This window comes from Morone saxatilis, unplaced genomic scaffold (assembly GCF_004916995.1).
Source record: "Morone saxatilis isolate NCDOM2014 unplaced genomic scaffold, NCSU_SB_2.0 Contig7, whole genome shotgun sequence".
In the NCBI taxonomy this organism is placed as follows: Eukaryota; Metazoa; Chordata; class Actinopteri; family Moronidae; genus Morone; species Morone saxatilis.
In genome coordinates, this window is record NW_023340246.1 from 9785877 (window position 1) to 9801167 (window position 15291).

General features: G+C 41.0%; 1 protein-coding gene across 1 annotated transcript in view; it reads left to right on the forward strand.

The window, feature by feature from the left end:
* The window catches only part of nbas (NBAS subunit of NRZ tethering complex), a 138189-nt gene that overhangs the window by 55102 nt on the left and 67796 nt on the right, over positions 1-15291 (forward strand). The window contains exons 33-40 of the mRNA XM_035679126.1: positions 1231-1344; positions 3457-3614; positions 4511-4594; positions 6507-6671; positions 7352-7465; positions 8653-8776; positions 12639-12715; positions 13604-13741. Of these exons, the coding sequence (XP_035535019.1) occupies positions 1231-1344; positions 3457-3614; positions 4511-4594; positions 6507-6671; positions 7352-7465; positions 8653-8776; positions 12639-12715; positions 13604-13741 (974 nt within the window). The remainder of the gene's footprint in view (positions 1-1230; positions 1345-3456; positions 3615-4510; positions 4595-6506; positions 6672-7351; positions 7466-8652; positions 8777-12638; positions 12716-13603; positions 13742-15291) is intronic.

Below are 15291 nucleotides of genomic sequence, written 5' to 3' on the forward strand. Positions count from 1 at the left end.
GTTAAAAACCCTAAGGGTTTGGTTGCTGCCTTAGTCTACAGAAATGCTCCGTAAATCATTCAGTCTTATGGGGTAGAGGTAAGAAAAAGAAGTTGTTTCTGACTGAATGAATCAATAGTTATGACATTCCAAATGAGAATTAAATTGCGCTGACTTGGAAAGGATCCTGGTGATCCAGTAAAGAGCCTCAGGAGTTCATGTTGTAGTCGAAGCTTATTAACTTGAGTTAATTTTTATTTGTTGTTTTTCTGACATTTCTCACCTTTTCATCCCACCCTTTGATTAGCCTGTCAACGACAGGTAAAGGCTTCGATTGGATTCCCAAGAAGTCTGATTTAGATCAGCTTGAAATAAATGCCAGAGAATGTCTTCATAAAAGCACAGGGTGAATTAAGGTGTGCCGACAGACACACACACACACAAACCTCCTCTATATTGAGGTTAGACAGCTTTTGAAGACACCCTTTCACCAGTCACCTAGAATGTGACCAACACCTCTTTCCCCTTCGTTGTAAACACTGCATTTCGATCCGTCACTCACTCCACACACACACACACTCACAGACCAATTCAGCCCCTTCGCATTTTCTTCATCTCAGCCCGCATTCTTTGATCTTCAGTGTACAGGTTTGTTCAGAAGTCCTGTTTCTGCCTCTGCCTCTTTTGATCGTCCAGTCATCTCCCTTTTGTTTATTGACCTGAGAGCGAGATCAAAAGGTTGTCCTGAGCCACCACCAGAATGTTAACACCCCAACCGATCCCACCAACACTATGATATCAAACTGAGATTCGTTCATGTTTAGCGAGACAGTGGGATGGCATTTTTAGATATTTCAAACTCCCTCTTTGAGATGAACAGACACCGCAATAACCTCATTTATGGTAGACGCCGATTAATATGTCGTCTCGGGCTCTTTCTCTGGTGCAGCTAATACAGTTAGACATCCTTACATTCCAACCTTGAGCCTTTTGTGTGTGTGTTTGTGTGTGTATAGTCAGATGGAGATTTAATAGGTTTATTGAGCCAGGTGTTGTATGTGATATGCAGGATCATGAGACTTTGCTATTTAGTGTGTTAGCTTAGACATGTTTCTCAGGATTAATAAAAATACATTTAAAAATACTAAAGACTCATGTTTATGTTGTTGCATCTCTCCACTGTTGATGTCTGCTTAAATGAATATCTGTGTTTGTTTGTGTGTGTGTGTGTGTGTGTGTGTGTGTGTACAGGAGATGACAAGGCCACAAGAAAAGGCCAAGTCCTGACCCTGCTGGCAGAGCAAGCGCTCCAGTGTCTGGACTTCAAGGCCTCTTACATCCACTGTCAAGACCTCATGGCAGCAGGTATGTAGTTGACCGTGAACCGTGCCTGTAGAAAACCTAATTTGAAGCTATCTTCTGCCTGTCTGCCTTTTCGCCTCATTTGGTTCAATTATAACATTACATGAGGGCAAAGCGTCCCCAAAACTCAGCCAATCTCGTTTGAATCTGAAGACCTATCCTGATGACATAGCTCACCTCAGAGTCCACCTGACAATCGTACTTGAAATGAATCCACCGATTTTCAATCCGCATGTACTTATCAGCCTTAGATATGATGTAACACAGCCTGTTGGTTTCCTTTACCTCGTTTACCAGCTAGTGTACATAGTTGCTGGTGTAAGGTAGCATCCATGTGCAAAAATGATTGGCTGAAGACTGTTTGTTATGATAAAATATTTACTCACAAGACAGGTGAGTCTAAACTTGATATTATACTTCAAACTAGAGAATGCAATTCCCACGTAATACACATATATACATACAGTACAAGGGCTGAAATCTTCCTGAAAATCTGAACTAGGATTTTGTAAAAGTAAGAAAATGTGAAAAAGCTGAATTAATGTGAGAAAGTCCTATTTGTCGTGAACCTTTTGAAGTTTGAATGCAGTTTTTGTGTGACTGTATGAATGCATGGGAAGAGGTTGAAAATGAGTGGGTTTGAAGGGTTTTCCACTGTAATTATAATTCAAAAAAAGTTAGAATAATTTACATTATGTATGGATGAGGAAAATCGTAGAATACTTCAGAAATTATGAAAGGTATCAAAACTTTGAAAAGAAGCTGATTTTTTTTACCAATAATAAGGGGTATAGTTTATATAGTTAAAGTGGTGATTGGACTGTTTTGAAACATACTGCCATCAAATTCAAGTGCTCTAAAATATAAGGTCAAGTCTAGCCGAGTCTGTTCCCAGAAGTCGACAAGCAAGTTGTTTCAGTAACTGATACAAATGATGCTCAAAAATAGACAAAAAGGTTGCTAGAAAATAAAATAAATATGAAGTATTGCCTGTAACTTTTAATTGCAACCAGCAAAACACACAGAATGAAAAATGTACTCAAACAGTATAAGACACATTCTTTCAGCTCTAACTAAGGTCTTCTTCAACCACAGATGTGTCTTTTCACATGTTCTATAATTGTCACTTACTCTGTGCTTCATTTTGGTTTTTCTTAAGTTGATTCCAGCAATGGTTTGTTTCATTGTTTCAAACACTTGTGAATTACTCTGGGCTTCTTCCATCCTTCCTCGGATGGCCAAAATCAGGGTCTGACTGACTGTTCATGCACTGGAACAATAATATGAAGAACAATACCACAATAATATTACAATCTAGACAGCCTCCCTGGAGGGATTAAAAGTGGTCACTATGATAATGATATCTTGTCTGACCCTGTTTAGAATTTCACAGAATCTCCCCACAGCGCAGAGTAACGAGAGACAGTGTGGATGAGAAAAATGTGTCGGGGGAGAGAGAGAGAGAGAGAAGGTGTAATCAGATAAGCGCCGGTGTTTTTCTGTCTGTGAACGCAGTGGGAATAATTGAATCTGTTTGTAAGAATGAAGGCCGGATGGCGTGTTGGTTTTTGACTGTGATGAAGCGGGAACAAATGTAGCAGAGCTATTACAGTGATATTTTCTTCAAGGGAAAACATGCTTTATACTTGAATATGTATTAATATCCCAAGGGCTTGGAAGGTTACACTTTATTGTATCATCAATATCTCAGCCTTATATCCTCTGCATTTTTTGTTCTGCAAATTATTAGATTTAAGGCAGTATGTGTGTGTGGTCTTGTGTGTGTCTTTCTGTATTGCTGGGCCTTGGTCTTCTATGAGATAGGATTCAGGGTAGATTGGCAGAGGAAGGACACTGATGGAATGAAAACTACTTCAGCTCAGCTATATTGTGTGTTATGCTCCTGTGTGAAGAGAGATAATTGGTGTTTATTTGACTTTAGATTTTGTATCATCTAAATGTTTTTATTGATTCTTTTATTGCAGTCGCTATTATCTCCTGCACCCATTTTTGGTGTAATTTAAAACCACATCATTTTTTTCCCCTCCTTTCCTCTCGTACCCTGCTTTACCTTACCTCCCCTCCTTGTTGGCCTCCATCTCCATCTTTCTCCAGGTTACAGTCCAGCATGGGATGTGTGCAGTCTGCTCGGTCAGTGTGAGGGCTTTGGAGACTTGGAGGCCCGGCAGGAGCTTTTAGCCTTCTCTCTCACCCACTGTCCCCCTGACAATATCCACGGCCTCCTCGCTGCCTCCAGTGACCTGCAGACTCAGGTCTGACTACGATTTGACCAATATGGATTTTTACAGTCAGCAGCATAACATATTTGTGTTTGGCTCCAGTGCATATTCTTCTTGTGCCGCCCTCCTACCTTTTCGCTCAGCAAAGTCATCAACAACCCTTCCCTGTTGAGGGTATAGCCAATCCACTGAGTCTTTCTTGTCCCATACTGCCCACCCACAGACATTAGGCAATTGTCTCTGTCCACTGTGAGCCATTATAATGCTGGCTGAGCATTGTATCGGCTGCACCGTCGGTACTTGCACCACTGCTTACAGTATATTATTTTGTATCAATAATCAGTATCTTGAGAGAGGTAGTTAACTAGTAAAGGAAAGAATTTGACAAAACAGGCAGACCAGTGGACAAATAAGAAGAACTTTTTTTAATAAGAAACTAGACAAGAACTTTTTATATTGGCAATTAAAGAATTCTACACACCATCAGTTTAAGAAAAAAGCTTGTATCAGCTTTAATCAGAAAAGTAATATATTAATCTAAGACCATCCCTGTGTTTCTTGTTCACTTTAGAATTGAGGTTGAGATGCAAGATAAATCTGATGGGTCACAAGGTGATAAACGAGTTATGAAAGAAGAAGAAAAAGCATTTATTAAGTTTATTTCTCTAAGAAAATGAATATTTGTTGTTGTTTATTTGCTTCAGGCCTCTAAAACATATTCAAATGAGAAGGGATCAACACTTTTTGAATGAAGGATGACCTTTGTGCTTTCTCTCCTTAACTACTAATTTCCAAAGTGAAGAACTGGCCAACATGAAATTGTCTGAAAAAATAACTTCCTTTCACCATTGTTCTTTTTGCCTATTAATTAAACCAATTAGAGCCTAATCTTTTCCTTTCATATCTTCCTTCCTTTTTCTGTCCTTCAGGTGTTGTACCAGGCAGTTAACTATCAAATGGAGCCTGTTATTACTGAGAGTGGACAGGAGGCCGATGAGACAGACTCTGTAAAGGTTTGTGTGTTAAATGTTCATGTGTATGTTTTTTACCTTTATCTTAATATGCTTGCCGTACCTCTGCTCTTTGCCTGAGTTGTCTCGACATTATTCCTGTGTGGGTGTGTCCCTGCCCTTTTGTTTGGTTTGTGTGTTTTCCTATTGCTCCATATTTGATGAGGTGTAAATCTAGTGTTAAGGTTGCTCAGCTCCCTTGGTTTATTTATGCCTCCCCTTCTCCTCCCCTTCAGCAACGCCAGCTTTATGATGCCTTGAGTGGGTGTTAATGTTTCATGACTTCCATTGCATCCCCTCTGTGTGTGGATGGGTACTCATTTGAAGCTGTCTGTTGTCATTTTATTGTTGTATTGATGTTCCTACTCCTCAACCGTATATATTTAAGCCCTAGATGAGTGTATGTGTGTGTGTGCACTCTGGAGGAGCATTTAGTTGTCGTGTGTTTTTTACAAACATCTTGAGTGTATGTGTATGGGTTCCTTTCATTTCCTGAACCTCAAACCCCTGCCAAATAAAGTATTGATGAAAGGCACTAAACGATTTGGCCCCGGCCCACTGGCCCTCTAAATTTGGTATTGAAATCCTATTCAGTTGTGCAGTAACCAACGTGTTTGTCCAAAAATGCAGCAAACAGTACGATGCACCATTCATTTGTTAATTTTTGTTAAATGTACAGATGATGAAACGTTCTATTTGTGAAAGAGGTGTCTTTATTGGTCCTTGAGTTCTCATTGTTCATCAGAATCGTTGTACAATGTAGCCTTAAAAAAAAGAGGTTTTGCTTTAATGCTGATTCGATAATATCCTGCTTTGCTGCTTGCTTTTAAGGAACAGTTCGACATTTTGATTTGATTCGCTCTGGTGCATAGTTAGATAAGGAAATAGAAACCACTCTCATGTCTGTCTGTTAAATATGAAGCTACAGACAGCAGCTGGTAACAAAATCCACTTAAAGCACGTCTATGGCTCACTTATTAACACATTATGTTTATGTTTTTTGTTATACAAAAGTAACAAAACTGTAAAAACAAAAAACAAATCTCCTTTTCAGGAAGTTACTGCTCAAAGCCTAGAAACAGTCCACCACGTCACACCCTGTGGAACAGTAAATTGATATTTTTGGTTTTAGTCACCTTTATAAAAAATAAAAGGTAGGTGGTAGTTGGATTTAGTTACCTTTTAATAGAGTCAGGCGAACTGTTTCCCCTTGCTTGAGGTCTTTGTGCCAAGCTAACTGGCTCCTGGCTGTAGCCTTATATTGGTCAGATATACAGTATGACTGTTATCGATCTCATTTAACTCTGTGACAGAGAGCAAGCGCATTTCCTATAATGTCATATTTTTGCTTTAAGTAACAAGCAATTGTGTTTTGAAGGTCTTTGGGTCAATGAATTGATCACAGTTGTGTAATCCTAGTCCTTACTGATTAAATAAAATCACAGAGCAGCTTCTTCTTGTAACAAATCTGCCCCACGTCGCCTTGGTACTACAGAACCTAGTGTGAGTAGTACTCAGTGTGCCAGTGTCATGCAGTTCTGGGAGGGCTCTGTGCTGTCTGAACAGTGCATATTTTAATTCCCTTATGCAGTACACAGACAAACAAACACAAAGAGCCCTGCACTTATTGAAGTGCTCCTTTTAAGTACCTAATAAAAAACACAGCACAACCAAGCCTAATACCACATGGATACTCAAGAGTCCTCAACTCAAAATCTGTCCGGTCTAATATAACAATACAGATGTAGTGATCAGAGGACTCTTCTAATGCTGCTTTTTAGTTTTGCAAAAAGAAGAAATGAATTGAAGTAGAGACTCTGAGACTTGGAGTGGAGGATACTGCTGCGAACTGACACTAGAATAATAAAATAAAATAATAAAATTTTTGTCCATGCTGTCACCTGCTTGGCTCCAGGCGGACACTCCCTCTGTGGGGTCAGCGGGGGACCTGCTGCACAGGACTACAGCAAAGACCATGGCAGTGCTGACCACTACAGGACTGACCACCAAGGCTGTGCTGACCGCAGTCAGCGACCACCGCTGGTGGAAGGAATCACTCAACTACCTCCGGCCGCTGCAAGTGAGAACACTCTGACTGTTTTGTTGGTCTGCAGTAAAAGCTGACGACAGTTTTCTATGTCGGGGGCAATAAAGTATCTAATTAATTAACTAACTAACTAACTAACTTGTGGGTCTAAATGTTTGAATGTTTGTTGTTTTTACGCCTTGTATTGACATATGAGTGTTTATGGATGCATAAACAGTAGTGTGCTTGTAAAAAGGACGATCAAGCAAACAAATAACAAAGCAATGACTGCAGACGTATTCGCTTTATGCTTGTTTTTAGCTCTCATTGCTTCCTGAGCTGCACATCATGTGTGTGTTTGAGTGAGTGTGTGTGTGTGCGTGTGAAAAGACATGTCTGCCCCTCTCCCATATCTCAAACACTCCTGCTCGCACACTTCATAGTCCTCATCCAAAAACAACCAATCAAGAGCTCATCTCTTGCATAATTAATTGGCCCGCCTGTTGAATATTTCAATATCTGGCGGCGTGCCGGCGGCTGGACTGGCTCGGTGGTCGCCGGGGCGGAGATTGATGGCGTCTCCGGTCTCTGCAGCGATTTTGGGGTGGTGGTTCGTGGTCGCAAAGTTTCTGAGGAGAGAGAAAAACGCAGTAGATGTGAGCTATGGGATAGAGAGAGATGTCAGTGCTGTGGGCATGTTGTGAAAGTTTAATGATGTTTTGATGGCTCCTCAGGGTCACGGCGCAGGAGCCACTAGTCAGGAAGGGGCGTGTGAGAACTCCAACCTGGAGCGTCAGAGCTGTAGCCCCTTTTATCAGGAAATCATTGATGATCCCTATGTAGACCTGGTGAGTAGCTTAAGACCCATGTGTCTCATGGCTCATTATCTTTTTCTTTCTTTTCCATTCCTGTTGTCCCTATTTTTTTGTTTACCTCAGGCCCCCTTCTTAAATTACCTCAAAAATGCCTGAGTAGGTCCATGACTTAAGGCATTTAATTAGATTTTTTTTCTCATATGACTTATAAATTCCTTCAAAAACAGTGTTGAGACAAAATGAATATTGATTTCAGACTAAGTAGTTTTAATGCCAAAAGCAATTTGGAAGTTCTAACGGTACAGGAAAGGAAGGATAAAGTGTGAATCATACTATAAATGCAGCAAACAACGGTGGAGATGTGGTAAAAAATCTAACACTTACAGAAGATGCACTGTATGTATTAAATGGAGGGGGAGAGGTGAATCCAAAAGAAAAGTATATCGACAGAAGGAGTTATGGAAGTAGAAAAGAACAAAAGTAAGAAAAGGAGTAGTTTGACCTTTATGCCTAGAAAATGGTCGCCCCAGGCTATGACTGGGCTTTTTACTCAGAGACACAAATCATGTGGATAGCTAAAAGAGTGGACGCGAGGGGAAACAGAGAGGGCCGATACATCTCTTCTCATGACATTTTAATAGGCCTCTCCAAATCCCTTCCTCTGCCCCATCTCCAGCGTTCATCCATCTTCCATCATCCATCTACCAATAATGGCTCCCCGCGTCCATCTGTCTATGAGCCGGCTGATCAATGGGATTGGTTTTTACCTTAACAGTTTCAATGAAGGAAGTAGGGAGGCAAGGAGAGGCTGATTGAGAGAGAAAGAGAGACAAATGCAACAAGACAGAAAGATGGATAGAGCGAGAGTGGCGAAGACAGACAGGAAACACTGTGTGCTGAAGCGGTAGCTCTGAGGCCGACGAGAGCACAAATGTCATTGTTCACCTCTCAGACACTTGAGAAATAACTTGGCGTACAAGAATCCTATAAATGAATTATCAAACAGCCCCGTGTTAAAAGGCTTTATTTGGCTCTGAAGTTCATTTGTTTACTCCATCCCTCATCCGTCTGACTCCCTGGGAATTAGGGCACTCTGTCACCTTAATCACATCTCCCTGTGTCCTTTTCTGATCTGCTCTCCCTACTATTGGGATTCCCTCAGTGCAGTGAATAAGCATTAGGTATTTATTTATCACTCTCTTCTCCACTCTTTCTTTTAGAGTCAAGATGTGTATTCGTCCTACAAGGACGTGCCTCAAGAAAACTTTGCTGAGGTTTTGCTGAGGACTGGCAAATTGGCTGAGGCTAAAACTGAAGGACAAACCCTGTTTCCTGCTACAGAGGGTAAGCAGACATGGGGATAATTGCATATTACATATGTATGTGTATTGTATGTACATATTACATACATTTATGTGATGCAAACTAATTTTAGAATTGGGAATTTCTGCCAGATCGGCAGCTTGAGCTGTTCCGCAGTCTGATTTCACACATGGCTGCTCTAAGAAAATCTCTTATATACTGTCACAAGCCTGTTTTTAAATGCTATTGGAGTAGTCGTGTTTTACATGTTGTTGCTAATGTTGTCTTGACTGAGACTCTGCTGTGATAGAAATAAAACTGAACTTTGCCGCAGAACAGACAGACCATATTGTCTGCATCTTCCAGCCATCTGCGGCTCCATACTGTCTTTTTTTTTTTTTTGTTAGTCATGCTTTCTCTGTTCGTATTGCACAAAGTAAGGCTCTCTTTACTGTCATATTCTTTGATGACGCAGACATCGGGATTCCTGTGTTTTAGCGATTTCATTGAGTTAATTGATCCGTACTGTATTTTGGATGTGTCTGAAGTTGAAATATTCTGTGACTCCACACTGAATTGGCAGCCTCCACTTCAGTGAGCTTTGCCTGAAAGTTCCTCGAAGTGCTTTTCTTCTTAGTCCTTTGCTCTGCCCTCTCCTCTCCTCATCTGTCTAGCCAGGTATGTGGTGGACTCGGGGACAACATGGGAAGAATACCCTCACATTGATTAATTAATGTATACCCACGCATCCCACGGCAACAGTAAATAATGACGCGTCACCACGGTGATACTAGAGATAGCACCAAGTCAAAACATCAAGGCCACGCTGTGTGATGGATCGCAGCTGCTCGCCAAAATCAATGCCACTACAAAAATAAAGAGCAAACGTATGTGTGTGTCCGTGCGTGTGTGTGTTTGAATACTAATAGGTGGACACTGAAGAAAGCGAGGCACACACTTTGACCATGACGTGCTTAAGCACAGATGTGCTCACACACACATCTCACACTCACACATTCCACCAAATCCAATCTCTCCCTGCTGCCGTCATTCAAATGAATATCTCTCTTCTTAAAAGTCACCTTCCCGTCGGAGCTTCCGCGGAGTGCGACGTGTGGAGAAAGAGAAAAGCCGGTCTGGACGGCTTCGGGTCCGATAACAAACTTCGATTAATGACTCCCGTATCATCCCCGCAACGCCAGGCTGTCCTTAAAAACAGACTACGAGATGGCCTTTAAGAAAATAAATATATAGATTTTTCACCTGGCCCAGATAAGATGGAGGTAATTAATGATGACACAAGTGGAAAGTGACTCAATGGGATTGAGCTGAGTAAGGTGGTGTAAGGAGAAACGGAGGGAGATATACACGCACACACACACACACACACACACATAGCATGGAGTGCTGCCATTGGCCGCATGTTCGACCAGGCCATAATCAGTTGTTTTTCACACTGCCTGCACAGGTGAAATAGTAATAAGTCACTGTCTCACCATCCCGCTAACAATTTGCCTGATTTAGCTGACACAAGGAGCAGGAGTGTGTGTATGTATGTGTGTGTGAACGCACGCACGCACGCCGCACCACACAAAACACAAACACACACACACCACACACACACACACACACACACAACACACACACACACACACACACACAGAAAACGCACTCTTCTTCGCTGCATCTCTTTATCACTCTCCCTGTTTTCCCCTCTCTCTCTCGCTCTCTCACATAAGCAGAAATACTGTATGCTTTTAAGTCAGGGTTATCTATTCTGTGTGTGCGTGTGTGTGTGTTTACCCCTCTGGTAATTCCTGTCCCGATGGTATCAGTAGCTTTAGAGAGGCGTGTAATCAGCTCATTCTGAGGTGTAGCTCATTGAAACCCGGGGGGTAGGTGAGGAGGGGAGAGGAAAACGAGAAAAGGAGGAGGGTGGGCTTAAGAGAGCTGTTATGGCTCTTTTAAACTGGTGCATCACTCCACCCCTACTCACACACGCACACGCCTGTGTCAGGTATTGGCCTGTGTGTGTGCGCATATGCATATTAGTGTGCATTTTGTTCTACAGTATAATTCTCTCTCCCTGTGCCCCCCTGCTTCTGTCTCTCTGCCAGTGTCCATGCTCTACTTTTCTCTGTCTGTTCCATTTTGTCACAGGCTCTTATCACCGACACAGGCTTTTGTTCTCCTTGGGTCTGAGACTACAAAGTGATTCTGTCTGCCTCTGCTCCTCTCTGCTGAGAGTGATTAACTAAGGGAATCTGTGTGTTTACAGTGTTTGGTGTTCATCTGGTAAATAGAAGTAGTTCTAATTATAATGGTGAGTGAGTGTGATTGTATACCGCTGTGTTTGCCTATTGTGGCCTCGAGGCCAACAGTTTGAAAAAGAGTCCATTCCAGTGCCCAAAACTCTGTCTAGACTCTATATCCCATCAGCCTCAGGGAGACTGAAAACATGGTCTGTGTCCCAGTTACATATTACATACTTATTCTAAGCAGTTTCTAAGAGTGTATTAGACTGAAAAAAGAAAAACAGAAAAAATGTCTAAATCAAGTAATGCATACTAAAATATTCTGAGTCTGTTGATGCGCACTCTTGTCCCACAATGCAATCCTCAAAGGAAACGGAAGAGCAGTTCACAGCTGCAGATCATTAAAACTAACTGCATATGTGGGTGACGCAGCTTGAGGAAATGTTTGGATGGTTGTAAAAACAGTTTTTGTACTCTTTGTGTGGCTCATTGCTGTATTCATGCAATGTTGGCAGCGTGGAAAAAAACAGGAAAACCTCTGGTTATTCCGACTAGTCACAATTTAAATGGCTTGGATTAGCGGTTCATTAACAGTTAAGTCAATGGACCTCATTTTTACATTTTAAATACTTAATCGAATGTTGCCAAAGCCATTTTGCCACCAGTTTGTTGCCATGTTTTTATTTCCTTTCACCAACTGGGACCTATCTACAAGATGGATCTGTCACTGTCATTTTTTTTTGTACCAATTATTTACTCAATTAATCAATTCATGCTTGATTTTACAAATTGTGAGAAATCCCAGAACCCAATGTGATGTCTTCAGGCCTTGTTTTGTCCGACCAATAAATCAAAGCCTAAACAGATTCAGTTTAGATTGATTGTCAAACTGCTATATCCAAGGTCATGAATAAACTGTCATGCTTAAGCAATATGTAGATATATAGTATATGTTATACAGTTAGGATGTATTGTGGAATTGAGACACAGCAAAAGGTTGCCCAGTCACAAACTGCTTGGTCACAGTTGACATGACCTGCTCAGCCAGATCTGTGGTTCAAACGGACAAGTCGAAACCAGCTAAACACAGATCATTTGGGATTCTTCTAATCATGCTCCTTTACCTGTCTTTGCCGTCAATATGCATAGGCTAATTTGGCATTCAGGGGATTCAACTTTGAAGTGCACTTAGATGAAGTTTGGACTCGTCTGGAGAGCACTTAATAGAAGTGGGCATGTACTTACTCTTTGAATAATAAATACTCTGTGCAGGAAAACCAATACACGCACACGTATGCACATGCACACACAACCAGCCAACCGACGTTTGTACATACATGGAAACACGCACACAGACAGGCGCACAATAGCCCAAAGAGAAGATGGACAGAATCCCAGAACTCAGGGGGGAGTTTTAATGACGCTTTTTGACTTTGTCTTTCCCCTTCTCTTCTCGTCTCCTCTATTTTTACTTTTCCTCTCTTTTGTCTGGCCCACAGAGAGGTGTATTCTGACAGGCACTGTCGTCTGTATTCAACAAACGTGGGATGAGGCTTGTCCAAGAGGGGAGGGTTGGTTGTTAATCCTCAGTGCTTTAGTTAAACTCTCCCCCCCCCTCTCTCTCTCTCCATCCCTCCATCCTTCTCCAGTCTTGCTGCAGCTGGCCAACGATGCATTTCCCAGGGACATGATGCTGGCTCTGTCCTACTTACTGGCCCTGCCTCAGGTACGTGGACGCACAGTAACACACACACACACACACACACAGCTTTATTTTACGCACACTTACAAACAGTCTCTGGTAATGTAAGTGTGTGTAACAATGTAAGTGTGGTTGTATTTTAGCGAGATTTCTGGCAAATGGCTGAGTGAATCCATATCTTCTATCGATCCCTTACCTTTCTAGATGAGCTATTGTGTTAGACAGTTTGCATCATCAGTGTGTCAAATAAAAGTTTCACTTAAAAGGTGCCAGAGTAATGTCGCTGAATGACATATAACAATAGCAGCTGACATTGCGATCTATTAATCACACAATTCACATAGTATCTCACATCAGTTTTATGTCTCCCAAAATTCAGTCCCACAGTTGCACATTTCTATAAACATTCCCACCTCATGATATGTGGCTCCTGTTTACCTTGTCTCAGCTGTCAGAGGAACAGTCAGTGTATTTTGATGGCTAAGAAAACGAAATCTGAGACAGAGAAACCTACTGGCGACTGCAGTAGATTGTGTTCAAGTGGAGGTAGTGAAATCCCTCATGAGTCTTAACACTTGCCGCATCTCCTGTAAAATACTTAACTGCTGGAGTGGATATTACATAGATATTTCCTGGAGAGCTTGTTAACTGCACTTGGATCAGATGTCTGATGTTACTGACAAACTGTATGGATTGACACAATGAAAGCTGTTTTTTTCCAGAAGGGTTTGGTCTATTGAATATTGAACTTGGTATTTAGATTTTTAACTGCTTATTTTTGGACATTATGAACTAACAATTACTAAGGACCATGAGAGATTATTGCAAGCATTGGAATTTTTATTTTGCTCATTGTTTTCCTCCCACCCCCAGCTTAGTTTCTTATGCATATCTTTCCATCTATCTATCCAGGTACTGGATGCCAACAGGTGTTTTGAAAAACAGTGCCACTCAGCCTTGTCACTTCAGCTGGCTGCCTACTACTACTCCCTGCAGATCTACTCTTACCTCACCCCCTGCTTCAAGAACAAGAACCACACTCTCTACCAGGTTAGCATGGAATACCAGTTATGTGTGTGGGTGGTTGAGTAAATGGAGGTATTGGGTAGTGTGCTCCATTCTTCTTGTAATTGCCAATATGAAATAGACATGAATGATGCTTAATATAAATGATACATTCTTTATATGAAATACTTTCTTTAACCCCAAAATGCTATGAATTCCTAAAACAAATACACAGATAAATTAAACACGAACAAAACAACAATAAAGGAAGACATCTAAAAAAATACCAACAGCAGGCATTTGTCACACAGATAAAAAAAAAAGTTTGAAGCTGCTTCAACAGTGGGCCCAGAAGATTGATCTGTTTTGAGCAGATGGGTTTTGAAGAAGTTTCTTGAAATCTAAGTGCAGGTTTTAGCTCTTTAGTCAGAGCATTTTACATTCAAGGAGGACCACTGCAAAGCACTGTGTCACCCATGGTTTCAGTCTGTTCCAGGGTTGCTGGAGGAACTAGGAGAGTGAGAATAGGCAGGTGGGTGTGTGTGGCTTTTGACGAGACAACAGAGTTAACAGTGGTATGACCCATGGATCATTTTAGTGTTAAAGTTTTAAAGTCAATGGTAGAGTGACCAGGAGTGATGTGTCCTTTTAGTAGGAGTCTGTGTTACAATACATGCAGCACTATTATGCAGATGTTGTAATAACATCTGCAAAGAGCATTTGCTACTATTCTCTTAAGGTAATGACAAAAATTCCTAGCTAAGGCACAATGGATGAAAAAATAAATAGTTTTAATGTGAATATCAGATTGTCAATTTGGACAATAACACTAAGAGGAGGTCAGTACTGCGGTATTATCAGCAGTAGGTTATTTAGTTAATGAATAATCTAGTGCCAATCAAAAAAAACTAGTTTTTTTGAGTTTTTAACCAATTATGCTGCAATCCCATTTTTAACGTTATTCAGAGCAGCTAGAAAAAGGCAGGAAAGAGCCATTATGTCTGGCTTTGTGGAAGTATGAATGAGTGTGTCATCGGCATAGCGCTGAAACTTAGCCCATTCTATGACTCAGCACAGACTCAAAAATGTTCACTCTGGAAATAAAGCAGCAATGAGCAACGTCAACAGGCTCTCTCTTTACCTTTATCTTATATGACATGAAAGTCTAATTTCTGTCTAGTTTGCTTCTTTTAGCTAATCTAACATATCTAATAAAATGTACATAGTATATATGTTTAACTTGATAACAGTTTTCCTTCAATTTCTGCTAAGTAGCATTAAGGTTGATATAAAATCATCTTAATCCACATTGTCTGACAGTGCAATATACTCATACATATACATGCACACATATATATATTTATCACTTTGTTTTAGCTTTTTATTGAAGCTATATGATGACTGAGAGGAAAACTCAGAAAAATCCAGGACTCCATATTTAGGATTTAGTGGCATCTAGCGGTAAAGTTAAAGGTCGCAACTAACTGATCACTGCTCGTGTCTGTATTTGGCAACCTGGGAATGAGAATGTGGTGTGATATTTGTAGGAGAAACTAAGGTGGCTGAAATTTGCAAAAAAAGCAAGAAGTCCTATC